This window comes from Trachinotus anak, unplaced genomic scaffold, assembly GCF_046630095.1.
Source record: "Trachinotus anak isolate AG129_WGS33_773 ecotype Australia unplaced genomic scaffold, CSIRO_AGI_Tana_v1 ptg000013l, whole genome shotgun sequence".
Lineage (NCBI taxonomy): Eukaryota > Metazoa > Chordata > Actinopteri > Carangiformes > Carangidae > Trachinotus > Trachinotus anak.
Genome location: NW_027273864.1, coordinates 10,579,278 through 10,592,026, shown reverse-complemented (window position 1 = coordinate 10,592,026; position 12,749 = coordinate 10,579,278). Strand labels below are relative to the sequence as shown.

The following is a 12,749-nucleotide window of genomic DNA, read 5'->3' as shown; positions in this document are numbered from 1 at the left end:
AAACACACACACACACACACACACACACACACACACACACACACACACACACACACACACACACACACACACACACACACACACACATACTTGTACTTCCATCTTTGTGAGGACACTCATTGACATAATGCATTCCCCAAAATATCCTCAATCAAGTGTGCGAACTGCAGAGCCCCCAAACTCCACCCTTGTAGACAACTGTACTCACATTACTTTGGACCTTGAAGTCAGACAGAGACGCCATGAGCTCATCCAGCTCTCGTGTGGCAGAGGAAGCAGACATTCTGGCTTGCTGCTGTGCTGGTGTTTCCTCTTGTCCATCTGTCTGTTCGTCTGACACAACCAAAGGTGTGGGTCTAGAAGAAGAAAAGAACAAAATCAACTAATGTTTAGCATGAAACCAAAAACTATTATAAAAAAAAAACCTACAGCAAAGCATATTTGAGTAGTCATCAAATCTTAATGCATTGGCATTAGGGCTGCACAATACGCAAAAAAAAAAAATTCATATTGCAATTACTTTGGCAGATATTGCAATTGTGATATGAGTCATGATTTCAGTCGTAATGATCATTTTTGCATTTAATTTGCACTGAAATTTTTTTTTAAATGATGATGTGATTTTTGGGTCTTGTACCAAACAAGCATATTCCTTTACATCTGAAGAATATGATTTGTTGGCCACAACATCTCTGTAGTACCACAAGCCTTATGGTGCTAACAATGCACAACAATGTTGTGAGTGACACATTTTACCTTAATCCCAAAAATCGCAGCTCAAGTAATTTGTTTTGCAAGTACTGTGATTTGGATGGTACACTTGGACATACTGCATTTTCAATTATATTTCAATTAATTGTGCAGCCCTAATTGGTATAATTTTATTTTCTTATTGTACAAGAAAATAAATGTCTCTTACATGGGTGAGGGCACAGAACTTTCCAGCTCATCTAGAAGGCTCTCTACACTTGGTCTTACATCCTCTATTCCACGAGCTGTCGCACTGCGTTTGGGCTTCTCTAGTACAGGTGGTGCAACCTTGCCAGCAGTAGAGACTCCATTCTCATGGATGTGGTGGATGATACTGCTGGCAGGCAGTGGCGGAGCTGCTTCTTCTATTACAGGGGAAAATAAGCTAAATGAATCCCACACACATCTAATTGCTTAGGTTATCATAAAAAGTGCACGACAACAAACTACAGTGTAGAGAAAGGACATCCCTGTGCAGTACCACAGAAACAAAGATGTCCAAATCCAATAGTGGCATCTGAGCTATTCCAGAGAAACATAAGGGAACATTTTATGAATTGTAAATGAATGTCCATGTGTACCTTCTGTAGGGAAGGCGGGAGTGCTTTGCTGGACAGCGTTGAGCTCCAGCAGCAGGCGGTCCAACTCAGACAGATTGCTGCCCAAAGATGAGTTCATGGCTGATGACTCACTATTCTTCTGCTTATTAGGGAAACTGTACAGGGTAGAAGGAAGGGCTGATAGTTATCATCGAGTTATGAACTGAGAAAGTTGCTATACTTTTAAACAGGCATCATTTGTACAGTGTTTCTGGGAACTGATGAGTGTCAAGTCAAAACCAAAATAGTCTAGTATAATTTTCCCCTTATGCGTCAAACTACAGGAGTTAAATAGAAACACTACGTCACCACTGTTAATGCCCTCTCTGTAACAGGCAGAATGTGGTAGGTTGTTCACAGCCATGGTACCAAATTAAATCTTATATTTCACCAAAGAGTTCACTCACTTTTAGGGGGAGAAGTTATTGTTAATTCTACCTGTATACGTGGTCCTCTTCACCAGTGGGTTGGGTTGGACTGCTGCTATCTTTTGACCAGGGGCTTCTCTGAGCTGGGCTGAAGGACTGAGGAGAGTATGCAGAGGACTGTTCATAAAGGAATCACCAAATTTACATTAACCTTTATTTGTGAGTAAATTAAACCCTTTTTGAGTAGTTGACAATTCATATCATGCTAACGACATGTACAGTATATCTAGAGTGTGCATTTACCTCTGTTTCATCCAGGCCGTTCAGGGTTTGCTCAGCAGGAGCAGGTGGGACTTGGGGTGGAGGGCAGATGTCTTGCTGTGTCTGACCCCCAACGGGGAAGGAGTAGGCGGTCTCGTCAGACAGGAAGAGTGGGCGCTTGGAAATGTGAGATGTTGTGGACTCAAGGTCCGCCAACAAAGCATCTACGGAAACACAAGATATGTCATCACTGGTTTGCAATATATACAGCATATATATCATATTTCATTCACTAAATTATCTTTTAACAGTCATTTCTATCTAGTTATTTCATATAATTTCAGAAGATATACATTATCTTAATAATAAAAACAATGTCAACATCACATCATGTAGAATGTGACAGATTTCAACTATATTTGCCAACCCAACCTACTCAAAAGTTATCATTGTATGTCTAGTATTTATCACCGCAAAACTTCTAGCAACCCATCAACAGTTCAGTCTCCATACACACAGAGCAAGTAATTACAGCGTCTTTCGCAATCAGTCAAAACCCCATGTGCACTGACATCAGGGACAGTGGAGTTGTAAAAGGTGAGTCATGTAGCCTGTCATAGCCACTCCTTTGGTTACTCATTGACCCTCGTCTGTCTGCAGTCTTAACGTGTCTTAAATCCAAGAGTCGCTGTCAAGTCTGCAACCTGGTATACATGCTCATATTTACCATTTACACACCGACAGCTACCATCTCTGCATGAAGGGGTTATTTAGTATTTTGAGAACAACACAGTCCAAGAAAACAGCTACTACTTTAACGGTCCTAACCAGTAGGTAGAAGGACACATAACAGTATAGGGGATTTAATAAAGAGCACAGGCTGTATTACTGAGTACTTGGGCTTATTTTAGCGCGCTCACTCACCACAGCAGGGTTTAGTTTCTCTTGCAGAATTTCACAAGTCCTAAAAAAATAAAACCCTAACTTTAATAACAAGCATGATCCAGCGAGAAATGTCTTTTGTGAATAAAGGATTTACGTGTAATTCATTCATTATTACACATTTACCACAACACTAAGATATTACAGGCTGTCAAAGACACTGGGAAACTTCAAGTCCAAGCCAACTAAACCAGAGCCAGATACAGTGAATGCACTAATACTGCTTTCATCAAGTATTATTCCTTTCCGCTGAAAAGCCTATTTGAAAGTATTCAAACTGCACTTCACTGTAACAATCTATAAGCATTACCGATAATACTGTAATAATGCCAAAATTGTTAAGGTGTCTTCAACATTATTACTGCACTCAACCTCCAAAATACATCACTGGGTCAAGAAAGACAAAATCATAGCTACATTAATATAGAGATGAGACATACCTTTGAAAAAAACAAGCAGTTGCACCCAGGGAAATGAAAAGTAGATAAGACAGAGCAAAAAGAAGAAGTAGTGGAGGAGGAAGAGGGCAACTCAAACAGACTGTCTGCCAGGCAGGAACTGCCTTTCTTAACTCTACCATCAGTATAGAATGCAGGACGCAAGCAGGACGAGGAGGAGGGGGAAGCGTGGGGTGCTACTGAGCGCACAGGGTAAAAAAAGGGGATGGAGGGGTTAAAATTAACGGCAGGGGGTTAGGTTCACCCTGCTCAAAGTCCCCCACCGCTATGCCAGGTTCAACCTAGCTGTCTGCTGTCTGAAAGCTCAAGTTAAGAGTTACTACTCACACAAATGACGACCCCCTGAAAACAATCTCTGAGGATGGAGCTGTCCAACTTTGGCAGCCAGAGCACGTTACAGCGGAGGAAGGAGAACACAGTGATGAGGAAAGCTGAGGGCAAGCAGAGCTCTTATCAACAGAGGCATGTCCAGCTAAGGGAGTGGTATCACAAAGGTATATAAAGGTGTAATCAGCCCCTCCTTCACACTGTCAGCGCAAACTCTGCTTGGGTTACTCATGACTCACACTCACTTTTAACACATCATAATGTTACATGTTAGGTCAATCTTAGGATCAGATTACAACAAGGATCAGATGATTAAAATATGATCTCTTTTATAACATCATTTTAACATGAATATGACTGCGAGGTACACCATAGTATCATCAGTGCAGTGGCAACTTGGACTGCAGTGTTTCCCAGACAGAGAGGAGACACGGCAGAAGCAGAGTCAGATCAATACCAAATCCACTTGGACCAACCTAGCATTCGCACAGTGAGCATGATTATCATGGCTAACATACCAGTTGGCTGGGTTTCACAGCGGAGACGCCTCTCTGGACACAGAAGCCTGGACACATTCCCCAGAGTTTCATTATGGATACAGCACAGCCCAGTGTTTACACTACTGCAGGCAGATCTGTGTGTGCACGTGTCTGTATCCTCATCTCTTACTTGGTGGTATCAAAAAATACCACACCCATCGATATAAAGAGGCAGAAACAACACAACCGTCAATCTGTATTGTCCATACCGAGTATAATGTGTGAAAAAACTTCAAACCAACATCTGGGCCATTACACAAACAAGTGCACCTAAGGCTGCAGTGTCTGAGCTCTACTTCTGCTTCAGAAGAAGAGGAAGTGAACTTCTGAATATATTCTAAGATCTTTTCCTCTCTTTTTAAAACTTTGAGGTTAGGACTTCTTCTCATTGACAACATTTCCCACAATGCAGCTGACTTTTATTATCACAGACCCAAACAGTCTGCATAGTCCACCCAATTCCTTGTATTTGACCTAATCTCAACAAAGTTTTACAAATTTACACAGTACAAACTACAAACATAAAACAAAATCAGACTGGATCAGAGCAAGTCCAGACGTTCCTTTAGCATAACAAACACTATCAGAGCTGGCCAAAACATAATGTGAATTTCATCAGAAATTCCACTGAAAAGCAGCATAAATGCATGTTGAGCATATCTGGAGGTATAACCACATATCTGTTGCTGATGTCAGAACAAAGTTTTACTGTAGCTGGGGGAGACCGCAGTCTACAGACATTGGTCCAGATGGTTTACACAAGAGATGTTAATCAACTTAGCTCTTGAGCTGAACTGGTCTTAACCCTGGTTATGAAGAATCTGCTGCGCCAAAATGGAGTTACTGCTCAAACACGAGCCTCCAGGCTAAATGAAATAAATATTCAGTTTGGCATTGGCTTGTGTGGGATCTGTGCACTAACTTTAATGTCTAATAGGTCTTTTATTGTAGTGAAGCAAGTTAATTGAAATCAGCAGCTCATTTCCCTCAACAAAGTGGCTGTTGCACAGTTCTATAATTTAGAGGATATAGGCTAAATATAAAATATAGAAACCAGCAGCTTCAGAGTTGCCTTTGTTCACTGAACACAGCATTACTAGGCATGCTCTGACCCATCCATAAAGTACACAAACACACAGAGGTGTGTCAGCCTCCTCTGCCAAGGGAACATACCATGACACACAGACTCTAGTGCAAAGCACAGACTCGTTCCCCAGTGACCTAAAATGGAACTACAGTAAAATGAGGAACTCAAAAGACATCCGAGTGCACAGTCTTATAAAATGAGCCTCCTGAGTCATTCTTATCCTTTGCAAGCAGAGGCAACTTAGAGAGATAACTTTGCAGTTATTATGTTATTATGAGTATATTTTAGTATATATTTTTGGAAACAGTAAGTAAGAAGGAACTTGCCTGAAGTAATTTCTTATGGGATAAAACTTCTGTTTGATGTTTTATAAGAACAGAGTTGTGTAAAACCCTGAGAGACCAAAGTTCTTGTAAAGCAGGTGGTTGTAGGAGGGTGATAGATCTACTCCTGCCTACCTAAAATAGTCCAAACCTACATCTGGCAAACTGTCCTCATCAATTAAACACAATCCACCCTCCTAATTTGCAGGTAATGAAGACAGAAAAAACACCATCACACTGTTAGGCTCCATGTCCACAATACTAAATGTGACATGGCAGGACACAGCTGGGCTCAAACGAGGAATGGCAATGAGAATGGCAAGAGAGATAGTGAGTGAAACTGGGAAGAATGTGTGCGTGGCACGCAGCAGGCAAACCCTCAGAGGCTAAAATGTGGGTTGACGCAGATTAAGGAGACTCCCTTCCTCCCAGATGAATGGTGTGCATTTTAATTACACCAACACTGCTCCACATGGGGCTCATTACAGGAAAGACAGAGAGGAAGAGAGAGAGAGAGAGAACAAAAGAGGACTGGGAAGACTGGGATGGCAGAAGAAGGGATGAAAAGGACAGGAAAATTAGGAATGAGTGGCGGCAGATGCAGGGAAATGAGGGTATGGTAAGGAAACCATTTGAAGAGTCACGTATGTTGAGAGCAAAGGCCAGAACAGATGTTGGACCAGCACTTAAATTACAACCTTTGATAGTCAAAAGCAACATTAAATATAAATGGGCTCTAATTAGAAGAAGCACTGCTTTTACTCTATGGAGGTTTTATCAACATAAGTCCTGGACGTCAACAGAGGCATGCATCCATTATCCCTGACAGGACATCCTGTCTGCTTCACACTGCACACACTGCTCGAGCCCCTATCAGTGCTGACCGCTGCTCAGAGTGAATCAATGCCGTCTACTACTCAACACATCTCGTCTTATAGCCCTGCTGGAAGCGGTTCATTTCAGGGAGCAGGTTTCAACGAAATGTAAAGTAACAAAACACAGCCTGTAACAACCTGCAGGGGGAGATGTTGAGTTGTGTATAAGAGCCTGGTAAGCTTCTTTTTCTCTCCTCATGGCTGGTGCACAGAACAGGCTTTATCCGAGAGGGTTCACAAATGCAAAGGCATGAGCAGACGCCACAGTGAAACTAAGAGGATGAATATCAGCGATAAACCTGCAAGATTCTGCCTGTGCAGCAAGTTAACCTGTGTTCTCTGCCCCTCTTTCTACATCCCCCCTCCCTAATTTCTTTCATTAGTACCTGATGTGCTGCAAGGTGTAGGGTGGCTGAATGAATTCCTAACATGCCACAGCTCGTCCTCCAAATGTGCGAGGAACGCAGAGCAAGACTGTGTGATAAGACAGAGAAGGAGGGACTAAAGACAGGCAAGACAGGACAGATGAAAGAAAACTGAATTCGACAAAAGACATTTTGCACATAATCTGTGGAGTGTCTCAATGTAATATCTAATAAGAATGTAAAAACAGCCTGGATTGTAAGGAACAATTTATAGTTCTTTTGCTTGGCAATGTGAGTCTACATGGATTTGACAGTGACAGTCTTTCATGTTCTGTAGTGAGAGAGATGGCCTTTCTGTGTGACACAAGCTGACAGACCTTCGCAGAAAAGATAAATCCATCTCTTTGCTTCCACTAGAAAGAGGGAAAAAAAAACCAAATCAGGGCAAGATGGGCGCACAAGCACTTATGCTTTACTCCCCTCTGGGTGTGTGTTAGACAGCAGAAGGCCTGCGCCTGTGTTCATTTGGAGCGCTTCAGCAGGCACACAAGCACAAAATTAAATCACAATAGAAACACACACACACACACACAGGTACAACAGTAGACCAACAACACTGCATACAGGTGCTCCTCAGCCAGGCTGCCTACGCATACCAGAGACAGCCTGAGGCATCTAGGCCCACTATAAATACCTCCCCACCGACCCTGACCTGTGGCAGTACATGTACAGTAGATGATGGATGGTCATGATGGTCAAAGCAACAGCAGGACATTACAGACCACCCAACCAGCCTGTATTATATATTACATTACTTTTGCTGCACTCTCATACACTTGTACACTGTGAGAAGTTTCTGTTAGATCAATGAAGTGCTGCTACAGATGCTGTTTAATGGAAATGCCACCACAGCCTATAGTTGCAATTAAGTTATAGAATACTGCTGCTTACACAGCAGTGACTGAACTATTCTGTACTATTACAGTAAGTCTGTGTAGACATACACAATTCAAAACTCAATATCGGACTTAGGCTCAGAGAATGTCTGCTAATCAAGAACCTACGTAAAGCAAAGTGACTGAATCCCCTGATAAATAGAGCAAGTCAGAGACTCTACAAGTGGTAATGTGACTGTGGTCGTATCATTATGACTTTATGTACATGTTGCCTTGGCATGACAAGTTTGCAATGAGCGAAAATGACAGTCCTTTGTGTGTAGTGCAAGACGTGCACAAAGAGCAAACTGGCACAAATTTTCTGCTTATGTCACATGTTGCGGAAAAAGCATCTGTGGTTAAGATGAATACAATATAAGTGCAATGTGCCCGGTTCAGTTCTGGCAGGGGACCTTTGTTGCACATCATACCCTTCTTTTGTTCCAAATCTTTCCTGTCCACGTCTCTATAGACAAGGCTCTGGAAAAGGCAAATGCCAGCAGGCAGCTCTTTTGAGCAAAACAAGTTATGATAAATCAACTGACTAGCTGGAGCACCGGCATGGAGCCACACATATAAGCCAGGAGTTAGTGGAGAGCAAAAACAAAGCTCAAAGGAGAGTGTCCATAAATACAACTCCAAATGAATGCTAACTCATAAACCTATATGTGCTGAATGTGTAAATAAGGCACCCCTTGCTAGTAATTTTGCCATATCGAATTTAAATGTGATAACATTTCTCTGTTGTACTTACAGCCTGTTGCTCAGGAAAAACCAAAAACTACGTTCATTTGTTTTCTTGCTGGGAGTTAGACCAATACCACTCTCATGTTTGCATAAGTGCTGAGCTAGAGCCTAGCTTAGCATACCAACTGGTTACCAGGGAAATAGCAAGAACGGCCCTGTCCAAAATTCAAAACGGGCCTACCAGCATCTCTTATCTGACTCCTGCCAAGAAAGTGAACAAGCACATTTCCCAAAACGTATAACCTTTTCTTTAATTACAGTGTAACATCGCAGAACATCCACTTTGGTAATCATATACTTTATTCATATCATTCATATCCATCACACAGGATCTCAAATGGGAGCTAAACATCAGCTCCCTCATCAAAAAAGCTCAGCAGAGGATGTATTTCCTGAGGCAATTGAAGAAGTTCAACCTGCCAAGGACTATGATGGTGAACTTCTACACCTCCATCATCGAGTCCATCCTCACCTCCTCCATCACCATCTGGTACGCTGCTGCCACGGAGAGGGACAATAACAGACTGCAGCGTATCATCCACTCTGCTGAGAAGGTGATTGGCTGCAATCTTCCGTCCCTCCAGGACCTGTACACCTCAAGGACTCTGAGGCGTGCAGGGAAGATTGTAGCTGACTCCTCCCACCCTGGACACAAACTCTTTGAGACACTCCCCTCTGGCAGGAGGCTGCGGTCCTTCAGGACCAAAACCTCTCGCCACAAAAATAGCTTCTTCCCATCTGCTATTAGCCTCATCAACAAGGCTAGAGAGCCCCACTGTTGCTGATCAATTGCACCAATCACCAGAAAAAATTCCTTGTATGTGAAAACATACTTGGCAATAAAACTGATTCTGATTCTGATTCTGATTCTGATATAAATTTAATTTCCATTACCCCATGCTTTTAAAATAACCTTGGTAAATAATTGATGAGGTAGTATTTGAAGTTAAGCCTTCTGACAAGGGTGCAGACAGCCAACGTCAGAAGTGGCAGCTGACTTCAGAAACTCTCACAAGTTTGACACCTCATCTCTGTACACTTCCACCCAGAAAGTAACACCCAGTCAGCGTGCTGCTGAGTCTGCTTAACTAGAAAGTACTGCGTGTTTGACCTCAACAAATATACATATGTAAAAAGCTGTGGTCTACAAGGTGTCAAAGTAAGGTTCAGCTACCCCCCACCCCCCCACCCCCCCACCCCCCCCCCCCCCCCACCCCCTCCCACCCCACCCCACCCCCTCCCACCCCCTCTCAAGTTAGTAGGTTGAATCAATAAATCTCCAATAAGGGCCTTAAAACAAAGATTACGAGTTACGAAAGAGTTATGATGAAGATTAGGCGTATGACAGCAAGTGAATGATCATGTCCTCATAAATTCCTGCACTACATTATTCTGAGTCATTTTTACAGGCCCTCCTTGGTAGCGATCTATGTGGCTCATTATCTGTATCTCTCCTCAGTCCCGTCTCATCTTTGAGTCCTTTTCATCTCAGCCAGCCAATCCGATGGTGATTCTGCTTGTCTTCTTTTGAACACATTTCCCTCACTCTGTACATTTCATTTCCCATGATTTTTTTTGTTCTTTTGTTCAACCATTCCAGCATCCACATCTCTAACTGTAGCTTCTAATATCGCCCCGGCCTCAAAATTCAGATTTTGGATCATTTCTTTTTTATTATTTTTACGGCTTCTTTCCACTTTAAGAGACAAGGACATCCATAATGTGAGGCTGGTTTGAAACTGTTACTTTGTGCAACTCAAAACAGAGGAAAACCATAACCCACTCTGAAGGATCTATTTTTGTATTGTCATCATCAAACCACTTGCAATTATTAACATGCGCTTTCCACTTCCTCTTCTGTCCTCTTTTAAGTCGCTGCTGATTATTTTGTTTGATGCTTTCTCTACAACGTTCTAATTCTTTTTCTGTTGTGGTGATATGGCTTGTGGGTTGTGTTTGTACTGTTTTTTTTATGCTTGCTGCAAATCAGTTGTTCACGTGGACAATGAATATCTACTGACCACAATCATTTCATTTGGAAAAAAAGAGTAAAATTACTGATTAACAGATATTTGAACACGTGAATGTATTCTGAGAAGAATGGAAATAAAGGGAGAAGAGTATTTGTAACAAAAATAATACCAAAGACTCTCCTCTTGCTGGCTCTCACCTGCCTCTTATTATCAGCAGTAAAAGGCATACAGAGGCAAACAGAGGTAGTTTGTGGGCACAACAGCTTTCCTGTGGTTTATACGTTGCACCTGTGGTTTTTTTAGGTGCAGCAGTGGAACATTTTAATGTTTCAGCAGTGCCTTTGAGGAGTACTGAGGATGCAACATTCGTTAAAGACTGTATGAACTGTCTGTTTTGAAGGTTTCGTTGAAAAGCCGACGAAAAATCTGCATTGATCTTGTGCCTTTTTGACAGTAAATACCATATAAGGCCTAATACACAAACTATAAACTGAACCAAAAAAAATTCTATAATAATAATAATAATGGCATTTTTGCTCAATGTCTATGTACAGTCAAGTCATTCATCCAGATGTTCCAGTGGAATGTGGAAGTAAAACTATCCACTGGACTATTGTTGTGACATTGATGACATTCATTCATTTAGACACCTTTTCCTGCTCTACTGCCAGACAGGAAATCCTCAGCATTTGTCCACAGCGATGTGACTCTGCCTGATGAATAACAGTGTAACTGAGGGCACAGCAGAGGATGACATACTGTATACTCCGACTGTTATGTTTTTTTTAAGAATTAGATTTTTTTTCTCTCTGAAAATAAAATGTTAAAAGTGATATTATCTGAAGAATATATAATACCAATTGTTTTTATTTTAAGACAAGTTTCTTATATGGGTAATGCTTCACTTGAATAATTCAGGGATACATTAAGCATCTATCAAATGGCAAGGGCTATTGTGTTTGTACTGCAAGCAAACTGATAGTATATAGCTACTAGTTACAAAATCATAATGCATTAATCAAGCTCTCTACATCCTTTAGTCTAGATAACAAATGGGACATGCTCACATCCTCACAGTGATGACATGCTGATGTTATGCAGGTAAATATTTCTAGGTTAACCATCTTAGTTAAGCTTTCAACTGAGCACACTCCATCCATTGATTGAGATTGTGAGACGTGGTTGAAAGGTCTCTGGAAAAAAAGCATTTAAGAGAACCTCGATTAGATATTCTTGTCAAACTACTATTTCCAAAGTCAAGAATGATGCTCGGTTTTTGAGCTACTTTGATCTACACTACAACCACAACCCATACCCCAATTAGTATATAAAATAAATGGCAGGAGAGACAGATGGATTGAAGGACATTTTCTCCGCTTCCCCTCCAGTTCTGCCTGGTTCTGTCTTTTTTGGGCTGAAGTAGGTCACAGCACCAGAAACAAGCTGCTCTTTGTCCCCCTCTGGCAGGACAAGGACAGAGGGAAGAGGATGGAAAGGAAGGGATAGTGATTTCTGTATAGCTGGCCAAATAATTCCACTGGAAAACAATCAGCTCTGTACGGGTGCCAGAGCCTGCATATGTGTGTGCGTGTAAACTCTTGTTAAGCCTACACCCTTATAAACCTGTGGGGTAGTAATCCTGATCCAGCATCACTGATGTTGTCATTAACCCGAGTGGGGTCTCGATCAGACCTCCTGAATGATCCTCTTTAACAAGCCAGATGCTGATTGTAAATCCAGCAGAAGCATAAGCAATCTGAAACAGACACACACACACACACAGACACAGACACAGACACAGACACACACACAGACACACACACACACACACACACACACACGTCCTCCACTCCCCTAACTCCCAATTCATCAAAGGCCTTCATTGTGATGGCTTTATATCCCAAATAGGGCAGTAGCAGCAGTGTGTTGTGACTATTTAAACCTATGGCAAGGCCAGAGGAAAGCTGCTGGGCACAAACCCATTTCCTAATAAAAGAGCGATGTGCTATCTGAGCCTGCAGCCACACCAACCATACTACCTCTCAGAAAAATGACATTTAGGAACCAATTAGAGGAAAGCCTGAAAAGCCATGCAGGTGTATTTGAAAGGAGATCTGACATTTCAAAAGCTCCATGTCAAATGACAAATTTATTATTCCACTGGAGAAAAGGACTGCTATTTTAACAGCAGTTTCTCTTA

The 12,749-nt window shown here is 41.8% G+C and overlaps 1 protein-coding gene across 4 annotated transcripts in view; it reads right to left on the bottom strand.

The window, feature by feature from the left end:
* LOC139630792 (paxillin-like) overlaps positions 1–12,749 on the bottom strand; it is a 29,060-nt gene that overhangs the window by 10,669 nt on the left and 5,642 nt on the right. For 2 of the 4 annotated variants that reach the window (XM_071494512.1, XM_071494510.1), the window contains exons 2-6: positions 2,021–2,202; positions 1,788–1,873; positions 1,332–1,465; positions 920–1,115; positions 209–356 (exon numbers count right to left, since the gene is read on the bottom strand). In XM_071494512.1, coding sequence (XP_071350613.1) covers positions 209–356; positions 920–1,115; positions 1,332–1,465; positions 1,788–1,873; positions 2,021–2,202 — 746 coding nt within the window. Of the gene's footprint in view, positions 1–208; positions 357–919; positions 1,116–1,331; positions 1,466–1,787; positions 1,874–2,020; positions 2,203–2,902; positions 2,928–3,705; positions 3,850–12,749 lie in introns of those variants that run through there. The other 2 variants (XM_071494513.1, XM_071494511.1) reach the window with 2 other exon arrangements.